Below are 21,039 nucleotides of genomic sequence, written 5' to 3' on the forward strand. Positions count from 1 at the left end.
GCGCGCGCGCGCACGCGCAAGCATGCATGCACATAACAGTGTGTGGAGATCAGCGTATAATTTTAAGAAGTTGATTCTCTGCAACTACATGGGACCCAAGGATCAAATTCAGACCGCCAAATTTGGAAACAAAAACCACTCGGACATCTTGCCAGCCCACAAATTTTACTGTTACTGTAATACCTTTTACAAGTAGTAACTATTAGATTCAAGTTGGCAATTTTAGAAATGATTCTTAAATAAAGTAAGTTATTAACTGAAATTTTAGCAATATAATTTTTTCAGTCTCTGTATTAAGCAAGAACTTACTGGCACTATGTTAATCATTACAAAGTAGTAGATAAACTATCCTAATTTCCTCTCAATTTACAGATGGATAAAACAGATTTAGCACACCTAACGTAGCCACACTGCCAAACAGTTGTAAGTCCAAGATGGATCATATGTCAAGTCCCTAATCCTCCAAAGCTGTGATCTTCGTTATTTGAGTAAAAATCAAAAGTCTTGACTGGGTACAACAGCATGTTGTCAGTAATCCCAGCTAGTCATGGTCTGAGTCAGAAAGACAGGGAGATTAAACTCAGCTATGGCAACACAGAGCGACCTCACAGCAAAACAAGCAAACAAAAGCCTGTTTACTTAAAATGGTTAAGGGTTGAGGCAGCAAAGTGGTACAGTGCATCCCTGAATATAAGCAAGGCTCTTGGCTTACTCCACAGCACATACACACATACACATCCCAAAAAGAGAAGAAGGAAAAAAAAAATCTTTCCAAGAACCAACTTCAAGAAAAATTTCCAGTGGCTTAAAGCATTCTGTGATTTATATTTACCTATCACCACACCACATGTGCTGCACTGAGTGCTCCCAATATAAAGCTTTTCTGCAGCATCATGATTTGAACTATTTATAAACATATATTTGAAAATACCAATCATTTTATAATTTTGATAATAAATTAAACAAGTTCTCATTATGAATACATACTTACTGATGGAGGAATGTCTTTCTGTATGCTGCGAATACATGATTGGTTGATAAATAGAGCCATTTGGCCTATGGCAAGGCAGCTTAGAGGCAGGCAGGAAATTCAAAGGGAGAGACAGGAAGGAGGGTGGGGGGATACGGAGATGGGACAAGCCAGCAAGCCACCCTAGGAGCAACATGTAATGGGACGCAGGTAAAGCCATGGAACATGTGGCGATACATAGATTAATAGTTATGGGCTAATTTAAGATATAAGAGCTAGCAAAAAGCTTGAGCCATGGCCAAAGCAGTTATAATTAATATAAGCCTCTGTGTGTTTACTTGGGGGATGCAAGTAGGAGAGATCTGTCCTGACAACCAGCAGGCCAGGACACAGGAAATCTTCTGGCTACAATTTTTTTGAAAAACTTTATGATTATGCACTTGATGATTAACTATACTAATGTAAAATGAAAAGAACATACTTCCAGGTTTAACTTCTAGTGGTTGTTTAGCATTTGAATCTGACCAAGTCCACAGCCAGCTAAACCATCCTGCATTATCCTCTGGATCTTTTACTCCTTCTTTGTAAATCTTGTATCCAGCTTTCTTTACCTAAAATAATTTTCCAATAGATGACACATTATCCTCGTTTTAGCAATCAAAAGAAACGGAAGCAGGATATTTCCAAAATGAATCTATTTTGAGTTGAATAAATGCACATACTAACAACATAACAAGGTAACTATAACATTTACCAAACAAGACTTTGGAATAACACATGATTCTACCTGTGGCATAAAAAGATTCAGAAATTGCAGGCAGTGGGTATTAGCTTTGCATCTACATATGAACTATGGAATTTTCATAGGCTCAATTTTACTTACAAATAATTCTGTTTTATTTAAACAAGTGTTAGAAAAACTTCTATCAAATTATTATAACCCACAAAAGGCACATCTGAACTCTTCATAAAACAGTACTATAAACAATATTAATAATACTACCTGTCATATCAATACATTTGACTTATTTTTTGTTAATTTAATGATAATCTGAAATTACCTCAACTTCTGACTGTTGTCTAGCTATGGTTATATTAAAAACATCCAAGGTTTTCTCCAACTCCTGAAAATATAAACAAAAAAGTGTTAACTGTAGAGTAATTTTACATATTCAACTTTAGAATATAAGCTACTACACTATGGAAATATGGTGGGAAACAAAAAAACAGACCACCATCAATATGTTATCTCTTACATTCTAGGATGCAATGTTTCCTTACAAAAACACACACACATACAGAAGCTTGGGAAACTGAACAAAGTAACTTGTAAACAGAGTAATCACCCCTATCATGAATATAGTTATAATCTCTATAAATATAAAAATACATTCAAAAAGATACATACATGCACTCTTTAAAATGTCTTTCATCCAGGTTTGAATTACAAAGAAAGATAAACCTATCAAAACCATTTTTAATTAATAATGTAATCCTTCATCTTCTATGTACAGTTATATCATTATTAAGATATTTCAACAAGTAGGCTTACATGTACTTGAAATCTGTTAAAAACTACTCTAACTTTTCTGCTTTTTCAAACTGTACAGTTATGGACACAAACTGAGAGGAGCTATACTTCTATCACATCTGTGCCTCCCCAGGATTACTTTCAAGTTTTAGGTTTAAACTTTTACCTCCAAAAAAAGCAACTATGACTTACTATGAGTCTACAAAACAGCACAACTCAGAATTGTGCTATCCAGTATACTTAGAGGATTCTGGTTAAGACCATAACTAAATAAGGAAATATGAAAGCACCAAAAAGGCCTCTAGACCCAAAAATTCCTCATTACTCCTTGTCTTCAGGAAGTCTTATACCTTAAAACTGAAAGAAAAATGTAAAATTTCAATCTTTGCAGAATTTTCCACTAGAAATTCATCTAGACTCTGAATGGCTACACCACTTTCAAGAAGCTAGTTAGCCCTGATCTGTTCAAACTATACTTTACTTGTTTTTGAAAAAAGTTCCTTTTAGACTATGCCATAAGGCTAAAAGACTAATATAAAAGTATTATAGCTCAAGGCAGATAATTAAACATGTTACTGATAAAGACAATAGGTACTACAAACTCAAGATACAAATTATCTGTACTGGCAGAAAATCAGTAAAGTTCACATAAGGGTGATGAACTAAGGTAGAAGTACAGAGAGAAAACAGGACAGGTGGCTGAGCAGGGACATACAGGCACATATATAAGAAAGAGCTTACAAGAACAGAGAAACTCTACTAATGCACAGTAAGACGATGACAACAGAAACATCTACCAGATCATCAACAGAGAAGTTTAGAAGTGATACAGCAATCACTTTTGAGACTTATAAAAAATATAAATAAAATGAAACTTCACATTACAGTGTATATGAACACAAATCCTTTTGAACTGAAAAAAAAATCTAAATTTCAAAACCTCACTGGGGAATGTCACCAGGACCTTTATTACACAGCTACAGGGTAAAAGCACAAAAATATCCAGATAAAAGAAACAGAATATGATCAGTAAAAAGCAGACTAAGTAATTAAAAAGCAGTAACTAAGAACTGGGAAGAAGAGCCATCGAGGTGGCTCAGCAGGTGAGGGTGCTTGCCACCAAGCCTGACTACCTGAACTCACATAATAAGAAGGAAAATGGGACTCCAAGTTATCCTGTGACCTCCCTTCATGCACCACAGTGAGCATGCACACACAAACACAAATATTACACACACACACACACACACACACACACACACACACACACAAAGGAGAAGTTATGCACAGCAAAGTATTCAATGATTGTTTTAAAATGCTAACCTCCAAAGACATGAGAATTTCAGGAGATGGCTTCTTACTTGTTAACTTTTTCTTATACAATTCTCTATATTGTTTCATTTTCTGTCTATGGTCTCTAATATGCTTCCATGACCACATCCGTAAACGAGGACAGACATTTACTTCAAGAATACCGTGTATAGCATAAGCCCACCTATTAAAAAAAAAAAAAAAAAAAAAAAAAAAGACCCCATACTTACATCCAAATCAACAATATCAAAACAACTGAATTTGTTTTCTCTAACATGGGTAACTACAATAAGGAGACTATGGAAACAGTATTTTATCAGAACTCTCTACTTACAGCAATATTCCATTAATTATTACTATATCTTCCAACATAAAAAGAAACAAAACGTTCAATTTTGTTAAAAAATTTAGCTCTGCACAACTTAAGGCATAATTGGAAAACTAGTCAATAATTATAGAAAGTTACCTTAAAAAGTCCTACAAGTTCTAGAAACTGAACTACAACTTAAAAAATAACAAAATTTTTAAATTTAAAAATGGGGTAACATGTATAAGCCTCCCCAAACCATCTGTTACTAAAATTCAAGCTGAGTTAATACAGGTCTAGTGAGTAAAATAGGGAAGTCTGGGAGGTGAAAAAAAGACAGGGTTAGGGGTGAGGGGGTGAAACACTGCTGGAAAACAAACCAAGGTAAGTTTTAATTATTTCAAAAATAATGATCCTTCTACAATTCATGAAAACTACAGTATTTCAAGATTTCTAGTTGTAAATTACAGTTTGAGGAATTTCTTGAGTCAATTCACTAAAACATAAAGGGAGTAACATATATTCCTAGCCCTAAATCAGTTTGCACCAAATCTTTAGAATAGCTTTAAAAAACATGGTATATTTTGGTTTTGTGGTGCAGTCTTAAGTTCTGGAAATAGTAAAATTAGTTAACTGTAGAAACCTTTCAAAACAACCAAAGCATTTACCATTCTTTAGCATGGTAGTGAAGAGGCACATCGGGCTTGAATTTTCTGTATGGCAGGTTTTGTTTCATCATGTCAACTGACTCGAGAAGCTCCATGAGACTGAAATACTAGAGAAAAACAGGTAAAGCTTTTCAATGTTTCTGGGCTCCTGTTCACTATTGAAGGAAAAAGTTAAATTATTGAGTTTTTAAGAGAATGCTTACGTAACTATGAATTTCAGAAAACACTTAACTTTGCTTTTATCAAACAATAACACACAATCTAAATGTCATCAAAGAAAATCACCTGTGGTTTATTAAACTCAATCACTATGGTATGTAACTCAACCTCCAGGTTTATTTTGGGGTCAGAAAAGTCAAAATCTGATCGACGGTTCATCTGAAGTTTGGCATTAGCAGATATAGGTCGAAAAACTGGAAAATAATACAAATTTAAAAAAAAATTAGAGTTCTACTTCAAACATGTCCAAGAACTAAAGAGATCAACTAGGAATACTTCTTTGCACCTCTTTCACAGGCTCTCCATAGTCCCAAACATCCACACTGCTCAGAGTCTTGTTAGACAAACTCTTCATAAATTAGTAGAGAAGAATTAATTTTAATTCTAGATTTAATTTTAAAGAATATTAGAAATGTTAAGACTATATTTATCATTGATTCAACTGTATGATAATTTCTCTGTAATTGTTCTCCTTTCAATTTGCATAAATAGATGGGAGAAAATGAATTTGTCCAGCATTATCTGCTTGGATCAAATGATAGAGCAAAAGTAATAAATGTGCGGAGGGAGAGCAGTGATAATATAATTTATACAAGGATCAACTACTGAATTATAATCTAAGTTGTATATAAAGGTAATATAAATATGCTTGTATTAACCACCTCAAGAACAACTTTTATACATACATTAAACATAAATATTGTTAGAAAACAAATCAATACTTGAACATTATGGACCTTAAAAAAAAAAAAAAATCACTGATCTGCCACCTCCCCTTCACCCTTCCCCTTTGACTTGTCTCTTTAGTTCCAATCTTACACCGCTAAAACTAAGGTTTTTATTTCTTTCTTCCTTGTTTTTAAATAGCTATAAACATAGAAGTTATACATATTAATGGGATCCATGTACTGTTCTCACATATGTATACATTGCAATTATACGTTGGTATAATAATTTAAAATTTCAATGTATTTTTCCTCACTTTAAAAAAAAAAACTATTTGGGATGGGGGTGGTGGGGTTGGGAATGCTCAGCAAGGCTGAGAGAGAACATCAGATCCTTTAGAGACGAAGTTACAGGCATTTGTAAGCCGCCCCACATGGGTGCTAGAATCCAAACTCTAGTCTTCATGGCTAAACAGCAAGCATTTTTAACCAGGCTAAGCCATTTCTCTAGCTTCACTTTTCAGCTTTCTAAAATACACGTTTGTGGTGGTATTATGTTCCCCAAAATATTGTGCACCCTAATAAACTTATCTGGGGTCAGAGACAGAACATCCACTAGATACAAAGGCTAGAAAATGATGGCACTCACACCTTTAATCCTAGCATTCCAGAGGTAGAAATCCCTCTGTATCTCTGAGAGTTCAAGGTCACATTGGAAATGGCCAGGCATGGTGACACAAGCCTTTAATACCAGAAAGCGAGCCTTTAATCCCAGGGAGTGGTAGTAGAAAGCAAAAGGTATATAAGGCGTGAGGGCCAGAAACTAGAAGCATTTTAACTGGTTAAGCTTTTAGGTTTTGAGCAGCACAGTTCAGCTGAGAGCCATTCGGATATGAGGACACAAAGGCTTCCAGTCTGAGGAAACAAGATCAGCTGAGAAGTTGGCTAGGTAAGGTTAGCTGTAGCTTGTTCTGTCTCTCTGACCTTCCAGTGTTCACCCCAATAACTGGCCTCAGGTTTGATTTTATTAATAAGAACTTTTAAGATTCCTGCTACACATGTTGTTACCTATAATCAGTCTACTGTGGAAAAGCACTCCAGAACCTTTTGCTCCAACTAAATGTAACTTCATACCCAATGATGATCCTTTCTTCATTTCTTCTCCAATTGTACTCTCTTATCAATTATTTTAACCATTCCCTCAACAAGTTTGCCCTTTGTACTATATCAGTACTTGCTCAGTAAAACCCAACTCCATAGCATATGTGGCTAGAAAAGAAAAGACCACAAAACAATCATATTCACTATTCTCACTTTAATACTGTAAATATTAAGTGAATTCTTACTGCTACGGGGGCAGAGGGGAAAATCACACAGCACTCCCTGTGCCTATGTTTACCCTACTAAAGACCCATCATCAATTTTTAAATTTTGTTTTATGGTTGACTTATTTGTTTCTATTGGCACTGACCAAATAAATCCATAGCACAGCCTGTTCTTGATGGCCAGTTAGCCAAGAATGAATTTTCCACTTTTAAAGGGGAACATAGGGGATATGTGTCAGATTATCTATGGCCTTCAAAATGTAAAATATCTGATGACATGGCCCTTTAGCGTGTCTAACCGACTCTAGGCCCAATGGTTTTCAAACCTGAGAACTCACTAGAATCACCTGTAGAGCTTATTACACTCTCTAGTGCCAAGCCTCACACGAGTCAGACGCAAAAGGCCCTTGAGAGGCCTAGAAACGTGCATTTCAAACAATCTTCCAAGTGATGATAATGCTGCTAGTTTGAACCATACTTCAAAAACAATGCTGGATTCAGTCCACTCTTGTACACCACTATTTCAGAGTTTCTTCAAATGCCTTCAGTACCTAAGATATTTTAAAAATGCCATGCATTCATAATCTGAAAAAAAACTCCATTAACTCCTATTAACATCAGTATTGATCCAGTCAATACCAAGACTCTTCTTTTACAACAAAACTGTCTTAAAAATGAACTGATTATGTCCTGTCCCTAAAAAAAAATCTCAACATTTATGTAACAGATGCCAACCCCTTCTCCCACATCAATCCAGAAATCCTCCCAAAAATCTTGCATCAGTAATTTTTCATGTTCTACTTGATCACTCCTAGCTCAGCATATAAAGAAGTATTATTTCTCCCACTAACTAGAAGAAAAGGAAAGGAGAAGATGTAGAATGAAAGGAGGAATGACCCAGACCAGTCCTCCTTGCCTCCCTACAAGTATGCAGCTATCAACTTATGAACATCAAATTCACTTTTCAATGCTTGCTCTAAAAAAGAAAACAAAACAAACATAGTTTTAGGGCACTAGTATTTTAGTATTTTTTTCCCCTTTACCAGCAGGTCTAATGCTATGTTAAGAGAATCAACAGGAGGAGTTACACTGTCAAGAACCCCAGTGTACTCAATTAACGGGCTTCTACAGAGGCAAAGTTCACTAAGAGCCCTGATATAAGATGTCTTCTCCGGCTTCTGGTTCCTACTGCACAAAGGACTTCAGCATCAGCCTTTTGTACTGCACGGCAGCCAAGGCAGTCCTGTCCTACACTGAGCATAGACAGGAAGATGCATCTTCATAAGTCTCATCAGTTAGAGTTGGATTTCTAACAAGTTTTGCTAACACAATAGTACAGAGACATTCTGAACCTCAACAATGTTCATGTCATTTTCAATATGGTCTGGGTTTTAGTCCCGGCCAGGCAGAGGGTCTTCTTTAGAAACTTATCCTTAGCTCAAACATAGGGTTCATTCCTTTCATACTATTCCTACATCTGCATTCTTTCTACTTTTCACCAGCCAATCCTGTTATTCCAATCCCCTTTTACAGTTATTAATTATATTCTTTCTTCAGTACTCTAATACACAGAAAATATAAGTCAAATCTAAATATATTTGAGAATCATAAACATGTTAGTTATCTGACCTCATATTTTCTCTGAGAAAGAATTAAGAATAAAAACAACTTCAAAATAATGAAAATAAGATTTTGGCACAAAGGACTGGGCATGTAGCTTAGTAACAAAGTGACTGCCTGGGATGCATCCCCAGCACTGTAAACAAAAAACAAAGACAATAACAAAACTGCCAGAGCTGGCAGAAGTACCAGTTGAGGAAATTGTGAAAATGTTACAGAGCATACATAGCACATAGGATTACATAAAGGATATGTATTTCATGGATGCCAGGGAAACTCTGAAGGATATTCTATGCCTTAAATGTCAGAAAGCCAAATTCAAGAACTTAATTAAGCATCAACAATTAACATTTATTGAGTATTCTCAAGGCTAAAAATGTTTTTTAAAATCATTCCTTTCTTCTGTATTTTAGTAATTATCTTGTCATTATAAAATTAATATGTAGGCCAGACACATAGGTGCATGCCTTTAATCCCAGCACTTGGGAGGAAGAAGCAGGAGGATCTATCATCTGTGCACTTGACACCAGCCTAAACTACATAATGAGTTCCAGGACAGCCAGTACTACATAGTGGGGGCTGGGGATTGGGAGTAATATATGCTCACTTAAAATAACTGAATAGTAAAAGAACAAAATTTTAAGTGAGATATGGTAGTTCCTGCCTTTAATCTCAGCATTTGGGTAAGGCAGGAAGATTGACATAAGTTTCAGGCAAGCCTGGGCTACTGAATGAGACCTTCATCTCAGGAAAAAAAAATTATTTGGACACTTTATAAACAGAAAGATCACACCTCTATAGCTATACCACCTAGCTATAGTAAACTGCACTTGTGATTCTGAAGTGTTTTGGTAAATATCACTATAATTGATACTGAATAATCCTTAATTTTTAATACAATTCATTAACATTCTCTTTTGTCAGACATTTTTCCTGTAGTTTTGAAATGTAACCAAAAATTCCAACAATAAAATATGTTGAAAAGATATATTTTAAATTCATATATATATATATGTATGTATATATGTATTATATGTATGTATACAAACACACACACACACACACACAAACGAGGAGAAAATTTAATATAAAAAAAATCTAGTATATCAACAATGTTAACATAATAGTTTGTACTAATTTTGCTAATTATATTTTTATTTTATCTAATAACTTACCAAAATCATAACCTTCTGGAACAATATTTTCATTGACAATACCATTTTTCAAGGTTTCCTATTAAAAGATAAATTGTTTTATTTATATTTATGCAAATATACTTTCATCCTACAAATTTATATTATCTACAAGAGTATTTAAGAGCAACTGAAAAATAAATGATTCACACCTCATCAGGATAAAATTTTAAAATGGCTAAGCAATGTATCATTAACTATTATGAAAAAAATGTTCCAGTTAATTCTGTTTCTAAAAATCCTACTGGACTTTGTTTAGAAGTAATACTGATTCTAAGGATGGATTATTAACTGGGAGTTAAATATTATCTAAAATATGATACAACAAGTAGACACACAAATATTTACTTACCAATGATTCATCATAATCATTCAGATAATACATCTGAGACTTCGCATTCCAGTAAGCAAAGAGATTATCTAACCGGATTAGCTGAAATTAAATCAAGTTTATTACATTCTGTTATTTTTTTTAATGAAATTTTAAATTTTACTATGCTTAAAAGTCTCAAGTAATTGAGTCTTACCCTAAATAAAGCAAATAGACATAATTCACATGAATGTTTGCACACACGCACACACACCAAAAAAATCATCATTATCATCATCATCATCATCACCATCATTTGTTATAGCTAGAGTTTTTTTGTCTTGTCCATAGTAAGGACAAATTTTTGTCACCCGCCAGTCCCACAGCCACTCAGACCCAACCAAGTAAACATAGAGACTTATATTGTTTACAAACTGTATGGCTGTGGCAGGCTTTTTGTTAACTTTTTATAGCTTAAATTAATCTATTTTAATAAATCTATACCTTGCCATGTGGCTTGTGGCTTGTGGCTTACCGGCGTCTTCACATGTTTTTTGTTACGGTGGCGGCTGGCAGTTTTCTGACTCAGCCTTTTACTTTTTAGAATTTTTTTCTTCCTTGTCCCGCCTATACTTCCTCCTGCCTGGCCACTGGCCAATCAGTGTTTTATTTATTGACCAATCAGAGTAACAGATTTGACATACAGACCATCCCACAGCAATTTGTCTTTCCAAAATGCTCTTTCATCGAATCCATGGGTTAGAATTTATTTTACCTTCCGAACTAGTTTCTCAGTTTCATCATGTAAACATGGAATCCAGTTTTGATCAGTTGTCTGATGAGGAAAGAAAAAAGAAAAGAAAAAAAAAAAAAAAGACCATTATATACATAATAAGTAATTCATTATCTACCATACCCTAGGACCAATTTCTCATGAAAATGCCTTTGAAAACACATCATTTAGTCAAAAGTACTATTATCAAACCACTAACCCTTTGCTTTCAAGGAACTCATTGGTCAAAAATAAGCAAAACTAAGCAAGTTCAAACAGGTAATTTTGGAGGTCCAATATACAGCAGATAGAACATGGCAAAAAAAAAAAAATCAAACTCAGAGGTGTGCAAGATATAATGACTAACCTAAAATAGTATGCTTGTTGAAAGGACTACAAAAAGAACAGCTTTATGATCACAATAGTCCATACACCATGAATTAAAAACTACTCATTGCATGGTTATGTGGTTGATATATTGTGCACCCTGATAAACTTATCTGGGGGTCAGAGAACAGAACAGCCACTATATTAAACATAGAGGTTAGGCAGTGGTAGTACATGCCTTTAATCCTAGCATTCCAGAGGCGGACATCCATGCGGATCTCTGTGAGTTCAAAGGCACACTGGAAACAGCCAGGCATGGTGATACACACCATTAATCTCAGCACTTGAGATCTCATGTTTTGGTTGGGAAAGATACATGTCTTTAATCCCAAGAAGTAATGGCAGGAAGCAGAAAGGTATATAAGGCGTGAGGACCAGGAACTAGAGGCTTTTAAGCTTTTAGGCTTTTAGCAGCAGGTCAGTGGAGATACATTTGGATGAGGACTCCGAGGTTTCCATTTAGAGGAAACAGGATCAGCTGAGAAGTTTGCCAGGTGAGGTTAGCTGTGGCTTGTTCTGTCTCTCTGATCTTTCAGATTTTACCCCAATAGCTGGCACCAGGTTTGTTTTTCATTAATAAGATCATTTAAGATTCATGTTACAAGGTTAGGATTCCAGGCAGGAATATATAGTTTGGTTTGTTTGCTTGTTTTGATTTGATTTGTTGTTTTTTTATAAAGGCCCAAGGTAGGGCCAGAGAACAAATCACAGAAAGAAAAGAGGAAAAACCAAATATGTTACCTAGGGTCAGATTTTAAAGGTTTTATATACAATATAAAGACAAGACTACATATGTTAAACTAAGGGTAATCAAAGTCACTGAGGACAAGATCAGGTGTATAATAAAGAATACTTATCAAGGAATGCTGCAGAAGGCCGCAGGTTCAAACCAAAACACTTAAAATTTTTAAAAATAAAAAACTGTAAATACGGTAATTAAATCTTTATTTGCATATGAATTTTTCTTTCCAAAAAAGGTCTGGATATGTAGCCCAAAGGGACTCAGACTCATAATACTACCTCAGCTTCCAGAATGCTGGGATAACAGCTCTGTTCCACCACTCCTCACCAGATTCTTGATTTTGGAAAGATGGTTCACACTGCTGTGTGAAGAAATGACGGCTACTATGGCTCCCAAACTTTAGCAATGAAGTATGATCACCAAGAGTGACTTTTAAAGCATAGATTTCACACTGGAGATGTGGTTCGGTGGTAGACTGCTTAACTAATAATAATAAACATGCAAACACACATATACCAGGATGGCAACCCAAGAGTTTGTAACTCTATGAGTCTGGTATGGCAGACAAGTTTCCAGGAACCTCTAAAGGTAACAATTAGAGCTACTGTTTGTAGGGTTTCAGAGAAGATTCAGTGGTTAGAAACAAGTATAACTCTTAGAAAGTTCAGTTCCCAGCATCCACATGGTGACTCACAATCACCTGTTACTCTAGTTCCAAAGGATCCAATACTCTCTTCTGACTCTTGGCTCCTGTCATGTGCATATGGTACACATAAATACACTCAGGCACACAGAAGTGCTGTGGGATGTTCTGTATGTTAAATGTGTTGCTCTGATTAGTTAATAAATAAAACACTGACTGGCCAGTAGCCAGGCAGGAAGTATAAGCGGGACAAGCAGATAGGAGAATTCTGCAAAGTGGAAGGCTGAGGGAGAGAGACACTGCCAGACTCCACCATGAAAAGTGAGATGTAAGGTACCAGTAAGCCACGAGCCACATGGCAACTTATAGACTAATAGATATGGGTTAATTTAAGATATAAGAACTAGGTAACAAGAAGCCTGCTGCAGCCATACAGTTTGTAAGCAATATAAGTCTCTGTGTGTTTACTCAGTTGGGTCTAAGCGGCTGTGGGACTGGTGGGTGAGAGAGATTTGTCCTGTGGGCCAGGCAGGACTGGAGAAAACTCCAGCTACACAGAAGTACACATAAAGTATTTTAAATAAATAAAAGCACTGTTGTTATGTTGTTATCGTAGCAATGATTTTCATATTACCAAATATAAATAGTAATTCTCTACAACTTTCAATCTGCCAGAAGCACTGACAACAGAAACCATTCACTTTTACTGAGTAAAATCTGACTTTGCCCACCCCCTCCACTCCCTTTGCTTTTTCACTTGCAGAACTATGCTTTAAAAATAAACTATACACAACCGGGCAGTAGTGGCACACGCCTTTAATCCCAGCACTTGGGAGGCAGAGGCATGCAGATCTCTGTGAGTTCGAGACCCACCTGGGTTACAGAGTGAGTCCCAGGAAAGGCACAAAGCTACACAAACGCTTGTCTCGAAAAACCAAAAAATAAAAAATAAAATAGACACAAAATCAAATAGAAGATGTAATACTGAACTGGAATTAAATTGAATTGTACTATATGTAGCTGCAAAGATAAAAGTGAAAAATACAGAAAAATGAAAAAGTTGACTTACAGAAGAATCATATAAAATATCTAAATCAACTTAAAAAAAAAATCAACATTTTCAGAGGTAAGCCCCTACTTACTCAATTCCAATCCACTCTGATAGCTTCCTAGACCAGTTCTACACAGCCAACCAAACACATACCTAGTATATTTCTGATGCTGACATAATCATAATCATATACCCAACTATACTACACAATTAAAAAAGTTACATTTCCTTTTTGAACAAAGTACCTGCATGCTGAGATTTTGAAGGGAAATACCAAATGAGAGTGGTTTGTCTTGATTTGTGATCTAAAGAAAAACAAAGTAAATTACTTAGATGGATTATTAGTTAGACAAAATTCACTTTATAGAAAAAGTCAAATATCTGAGAAGTATCTTATTTCAAATATTCAAAAACATTTTCAGAATAATTTTTGCTCTATTTTTTCTAAAAACAAATTGCTAAACATTAATGTATTAATGTTGCATAGAATACTATATTTGTAGAATGTTTTTAAATTTATAAAAACATAATAAAAATTGATACAGTAATCTGTTTAAAATGGGAGTGAAACTGAGTTGTGTGTCAGAGTAGGAAAAGTCAGGAGATAAGCAAAGTGTAGCCCTGCTTTGCTTTAATCTGAAACTTTGGATAATCCTTTACTCCAGAGAGATATTTGACTCTTGTATGAAGTACCCCAGTCTCAGCACCAGACTACAGCCAAGCAAACCCAGGAATTCAGCACCATCACCTGCACAGGCACAGTCCAAAAGGCCCTGCCCCTTCCTGAGATGAACTGAAACTTAACTGAGACAGCCAATGTGTTCAGCACCAACTTTTCCCAGAAAGAAAAAATGTCCTATTTTTACATAAATTATCCAGCAATGTGTTTAAAAATAACAACCTCTATGCACTTTAGAATATAAAATAACAGTAAATGCTTTAGGCTCAAAGACCTACCTACTTTGAGAATTTTTACAGACTTGCTCTTCCCATGTATTTACTGTTTTTTGTTTTGTTTCAATCTCAGGTTCTTCGGTCATGTTTTAAACAGCATCTGGAAGCTCTATCAAATCCACAGATGTTGAATGCCTCTCAAAAGTGTGGCAGCATTATTTCATCAAACTTGTATTATGGGCATAACTTTATTTTAAAGGGGAAAAGATATGTATACACTCAGAAGATTTATGTGTATTTTCATTGTAAAAATTCAATTTTTTTTAAGTTGAATTGTTAAAAAATATTTTTGAAGCTACAGAGACTCTTTAAAGGAGTTGTTTCTTCAAAGAACCAAGATCAAGCCAGGTTAATGACATAATTCTCTATGGCAAATGTACTAACTAGAGTTGTGCCTTTTCTAACACACAGGATTAGATAAACTTATCAGAAGTAGGCTTTTGAAAAATGATAGGGTAACATTTAAAGCCAATGAGATGGTTATCTTTTATTGTGAACTTGACACGATCTAGAATCATCTGAGCAAAGCGGTCTCAATGAGAAATGTCAAGATCAGGCTGATTTATGGGCATGTCTGGGAGGACAGGGTGATTAGGGGAATGGCAGTCCTGATGATGTTAACTGACATGCGGAGGCCCAGCCCTTGGTGGGTGGCATCATTTCCTGGGTTTGGGTTCTGTGCTGCTTAGGAGTGGCCAAAGCAAGCTGAGAACAGGCACTCATTCTGTCTCTGCTCTGAATGCAGATGTGACTCTTGGCTCACGTTCCTGCCCTGATTTTCTGCACTGATGGACCATGACCTGGATTACAGCCAGTAAACCATTTCTCCCTTAAAGATGCTTTTGTTGCGATATTTTATCATAGCAATAGAAAAATCAAAAACTAGAACAGAAACTAATTACATATTTAAGAAAACAATAAACTATTGAAGAGCAAAAGTTAAGTTAGCTCTACTTATTCCTAAACCAGTACTCTTTCCTGGAGGTTAAAAATAAATAAATAAATTTTAAAAAAATCTGTGAAATTCATTAACTCCCAAGACATTGCCTTCATAACCCAAAGTTTGAATACCTAAGCAAAGTATAATCAAGCACTCATTAAAAATGTAACCATAAAGCCGGGCGGTGGTGGCGCACGCCTTTAATCCCAGCACTCGGGAGGCAGAGCCAGGCGGATCTCTGTGAGTTCGAGGCCAGCCTGGGCTACCAAGTGAGTTCCAGGAAAAGGCGCAAATCTACACAGAGAAACCCTGTCTCGAAAAACCAAAAAAAAAAAAAAAAAATGTAACCATAAAAAGAAAAGATCTTATTGTCTTCAGCTCTCTGTCCTTCCATATCCCAGTATTGACTAGGCTGGCCATTAATTACAGAGCAAAAGCCAGTCACAGTAAAATACATACTTGAGCCGGGCGGTGGTGGCGCATGCCTTTAATCCCAGCACTTGGGAGGCAGAGCCAGGCAGATCTCTGTGAGTTCCAGGCCAGCCTGGGCTACCAAGTGAGTTCCAGGAAAGGCGCAAAGCTACACAGAGAAACCCTGTCTCGAAAAAAACCAAAAAAAAAAAAAGAAATACATACTTGAAGAAAAAATACTTACATCATCTTCATAACGAACATGGATATTGGAAATTTTCACTTGAAGGTTTTTTATGATTTGAGTAATTAATTTTTCTGTAAAAGTGTCCTGTTTCTCCTCCAGAGGATTTTCTAAAATTGCAAATATTCCTTTTTAAATTGAATAAAACACATGCCCTATAAATATCCATATTTACAGTATAAGTATATTAAAGTAACATAATGCTTTGATAAAGAAAATGTATAACATTTTAAATAAATCACTTGAGGATTCCAAAAACCTCTCATACCAAAGGATTTTCAAAAACAACTAAATGCACAATGTTTAAAAGCTAGTTTCTTATCTCATAAGACTAGAGCCAACTATGTTAAGTTCATTGGTATTAAATTTTATAACCGGATTGTAAGGTCCAGAGGACAAGGATATCTGCCAGGAGACAGTGTCTTCTATAAACGTCAAATACTGCAGCCATAAAAATCATAACAATATGGTCGCCTAAACAAAACCTGCACAATGACAACACCAATTAATGTGTCAACAACATGGACAGGGGAAAATTCAGAAGGTCCTACCCACAGATGAAGAGTTACAGACAAAAAAATGCCTGGTAAGAAAGGGATAATCAGCCTTTTCCAGGGACAAGCCTCATGAAAGGTTATCCATTCTCAAGAAGTCAGCCCTCAACACATGTACATCAGAGAAACACTAAAAGGATTCAGCAGGTTGAATTTATATATATACACATGTACACACAAACACATACACTAATAATGATGATGATGATGATAATTAAGAGGTGGTCATGAATTTGAGAGGGAGTAGAAGCAACATAAGAAGAGCAGAAGGAAGGTGTGGAACATATGGAAATGATGTTTAAAGTCTTTGTTTTATACATTGATTTATTGGAAAATTTCATACATGAACTATGTATCACTTCCATCCATTCTCTCAAAGCTTAAAAACACTCCACAGCTCTCTATTTCGGGCAGACCTTGCCTTCAATTTTAGAAGTAAAGCTATAGAAGATAACTCCTCTGTCACCATCACTTGATTCTAACTATTTTTAAGGTAACCAATGACCCAAATGTCAAAAATAAAGTGATAATCATCATCTTTACTGATATCCCATCGGGGTCTGGTATATTATTTGCTTCTTAATATAGCCTCTTTCCCATGAAACCATAAACTTCAACTTTCCTCCTATTATCTACCTATCCTTTTTGATGGTCTTTTGTGTGTCTTTCTCCTCTACTTAATCATTAGATGACAGGTTTCCTTAAAACTCAATCTTCTCATTCTATACTATTGCTGCAGAGAATCTCTTCACATCCTAAAATATTTAACTGTTACCCTAATGTTGAGAACTTTCAAAACAATATTGAACAAGGAAAAAGTAAAATGCAGAGTGGGGAGAACTGACACATTTAGAATATAACCAAGAAGTCAATATGGCTAGGAAAAAGAATGCAATAGGATTTGGAGCCAGTTATGAAGGAGGGAAAGTAGACAGCACTCCAGCATGAGCTTTTAATCTATCTTGTTGAAGCACTTAAAACTTCATCCTGGTAACAAGGTGTCACCAGTGAATTGTATATATTAGTATTTTGGACCTAAGAACAAATAAGTTCTCATTAAACATGGTTTATATTGCGTGCATTTCCCTTTTTCAGTTAGGACCTCATTAAAGCAAAATAAAGGAATGTAAATGAAAAAAATCAAAAAACCAGGTAAACCCCAAAGCCACAAGGTAAAAGACTTGGGGAAAAGCAACAAAAAAACAGATGGCTTCAGACAAGCTGAAGAAGAAACTTGAATCCTAAACAACCCAGGATGGTGCTGTCATTGAATCATAAGGTAAGGATTTAAACCCAGGATTCTGAACGATTCCTGAATCTGAAATCACACAGAACAGAAACAGCAATCAGGGAGCATCCTTAACAGAAGAGGGGGGTGTTACAAGAATTAGTTAAGACCACTATGCTTTTCCAAAGTCCCCAAATTCAATGCCCAAACCCATGTTAGCTCACAACTGTCTGTAATTGTAGTTGCAGAGGATATGATTCAATCTTCTGACATAGGCAGGCACCACGCATGCAAATCATGCACAGACATACAGGCAGACAAAATACCCCACACATAAAATTTAAATTTAAAAAGGAATTGGTTTAAAATACATATAATAAGCAGTCAAATGTGTAGGACTCCACCCTTTCCCAGCCCAATGGCTAAGAAACTATCCTTTGTTCTTCAGCCTACTGAACATGTAAGAGTTTATCACAGGTAAAACAGACCTAACAGGCTCCAAAATCTGATAAACAGTACATAGGGAACAGGATGAGCCTACACAGAGACAGAAGTAATTAAAAGGCTTCACATCTGTATTCACTCACTAAATAAATAACAAAGTTATGGCTTTTAAAATTTTATTTGCCACACAAGGTGGCACACAACTTTAATCCCAGCACTCAAGAGGCAAAGGCAAGCAAATCTATATAAGATGCAGACCAGCCATGATGGTGGCCACATCAGAGGAGCAACAGGTAGCAATTGAAGTTCAAGGTTCCCACCACAAGGGAACTCTCTGATAGGTTAACCTCGGTTAAGCAAGGTCACAAGACCACAGACCCTGGAATGTCTTTTGCTTGTGCTGTGCCTTTACATGTTTGCTGTGGTCATCTTTCTCTGGTATCTGGCATGGTATGAATGGGTGTGAGGAAATCCCCACTGCCTGTAATGTAGTGTGTTTATCTCATGGAAACATCCCATTTTACTGGACATCCTTATCTGTGGGTTGTCATGAAAATGATTCATCCCTAGGTTATACTATCTAATTGATGATGATAATAATAATGGTAGCTTATACAGAGTTTTGATGAATAAAAATAAATACGGGGAAATGTTACACCATTAAGGCCTATGAGTTTTACAGCTAAGGCCTACGAGCTTCACCTAAAGAGCTGCTTTAGATCACCATTCAAGTTAATGATTAAGGAAAACAATTGAGTCCATAGGAGCCAAGCTGGCCCTAATTCTCTTTATGCTGAAAAGATGCAATCTCAAGTTTCGGTGTGCACCATTAGCTGAAACAAACATTCAAAATAACTTCAGGTTAGACCAGATTCTTTGATAATAGTTTTAAGATGAATAACCCCAGAAAACAATCTAAAGTTCACAAGGACACATAGCTGAGTTATAGATTCATTAGGCTAGAGTCAAAAATACAGAACAGCCCAACTGTTCCTAGCTGACATACTTGCCTTGCTAGGTCTGGTGGATAATCAAAGGTCATGATTAATTCCTTGCACCCATTCCTGATTTCAATTTTCTGATACAAGAAACAATTGATAAATGGGTACATATCCTGAGGATTCAAAGTTCAGCTAACTGTTTTTCTGTATAAAAGTTTAGGTTTGTGACTCCTTTAAAATTTCTTACAAGATTACCTTTCAAGATAGATAACAGTGATTGATTCTTTCTTTGTAACTCCAATATGTAGCCTGCCAACAAAATAGTTGGCTGAGAAAAAATGCTCCTTGCTTGCTCATGTTCTATTAATCTGTAATAAGTTACTTAGATGTATTGTATATGGGTTATTGGAATGACTCTGTTTTAAATCATGTAAGGGAGATGAAAAACATGTTTTTTCCTATATTCACTATAATCATTCACTTGAAAAATGGAATGTAACTACATTGTAATTCCTTTATTGCCTGAAAGACTTTATTGGGGTATATAAGCTGCAAAGGAAGAGAGGAAGAAGAGAGAATAAAGAAGGAAACCATCAAGATAGCATGTGAGTATCTTTTTCCCTAACTCCTTAGATAGAAAAGTCTAGTGTACACCAACACTGGATTCCTTTCAAGCCCTGGGCTGTCTGGAGGCTGGTGCCCCAGGTGGCAATACAGCCAGAGATATACAGTAAGACCCTGTCTGTCTGTTCTCTCTCTCTCTCTCTCTCTCTCTCTCTCTCTCTCTCTCTCTCTCTCTCTCTCTCACACACACACACACACACACACACACGTGTGTGTGTATGTATATATATATTAAAATATATATTAATATATATATTAAATATATTAAAATATATTTTGTTAGAATCATATCATTTGGTCAATTGTCATAGTCCAACATCAAAGGAAGTATGAACATGTAACATAAGCTTAACTTAATGAAACTGTGAACATCTTATTCAGCAATATGGTATTTCTCTAGGGAATGGGTAAAGGGATTAGTGCAGACTTTGTTATTATAAAGTATAAGTCCTATAGTACTATTTTACTTTTAAATCTATGTATATGTATTATTTTGACAAAATAATTTTTAAAGGAAAAGGCCTGGCAGACTTAGGAAAGGGACAATTACAGAAGAGATAAATGACTACACAGACTATGAAGGAAATATGACAAGAAAGTAGAATTACATGTGATATTCCCACAGCTTGTGTTACATTTCTATTAATGTTTGCCACAAGGTAAAACATGTATTATGGAGTTTATTTTTCATTTAAAAAAAAAAAAAGATAGGAAGGAAGACACCTACAACCCCAGCACTAAGAAAGAAAAGACAAAAAGACCATGAATTCAAGGGCAACCTGGGCTACAAAGTAGATTCCAGGCAAGGCTGGGCCACACAGCAAGATTTTTTTCTCATTTAAAAAAAAAGAAAACTACCCTTTTCTCACCACCAAAAAACAATACAAATCAGTGCATGGTAAAGAACTAAGTATATTCAAGAGAAGATAATAGATATAAGGGGGCTACAAAGGCAAAGTCTAGAAAGATAAGAAGATATACTTGA

At 35.6% G+C, this 21,039-nt stretch overlaps 1 protein-coding gene across 4 annotated transcripts in view; it reads right to left on the minus strand.

Moving 5' to 3' along the window:
* Vps13a (vacuolar protein sorting 13 homolog A) overlaps positions 1-21,039 on the minus strand; it is a 221,886-nt gene that overhangs the window by 171,589 nt on the left and 29,258 nt on the right. For all 4 annotated transcript variants that reach the window (XM_028874876.2, XM_028874875.2, XM_028874877.2 and 1 more), the window contains exons 6-15: positions 16,264-16,373; positions 13,960-14,019; positions 10,895-10,954; positions 10,162-10,242; positions 9,792-9,849; positions 5,073-5,200; positions 4,788-4,894; positions 3,825-3,996; positions 2,032-2,094; positions 1,452-1,581 (exon numbers count right to left, since the gene is read on the minus strand). In XM_028874876.2, the coding sequence (XP_028730709.1) occupies positions 1,452-1,581; positions 2,032-2,094; positions 3,825-3,996; positions 4,788-4,894; positions 5,073-5,200; positions 9,792-9,849; positions 10,162-10,242; positions 10,895-10,954; positions 13,960-14,019; positions 16,264-16,373 (969 nt within the window). The remainder of the gene's footprint in view (positions 1-1,451; positions 1,582-2,031; positions 2,095-3,824; positions 3,997-4,787; positions 4,895-5,072; positions 5,201-9,791; positions 9,850-10,161; positions 10,243-10,894; positions 10,955-13,959; positions 14,020-16,263; positions 16,374-21,039) is intronic.

The sequence above is a fragment of the Peromyscus leucopus genome, chromosome 1, assembly GCF_004664715.2.
Source record: "Peromyscus leucopus breed LL Stock chromosome 1, UCI_PerLeu_2.1, whole genome shotgun sequence".
NCBI lineage: Eukaryota > Metazoa > Chordata > Mammalia > Rodentia > Cricetidae > Peromyscus > Peromyscus leucopus.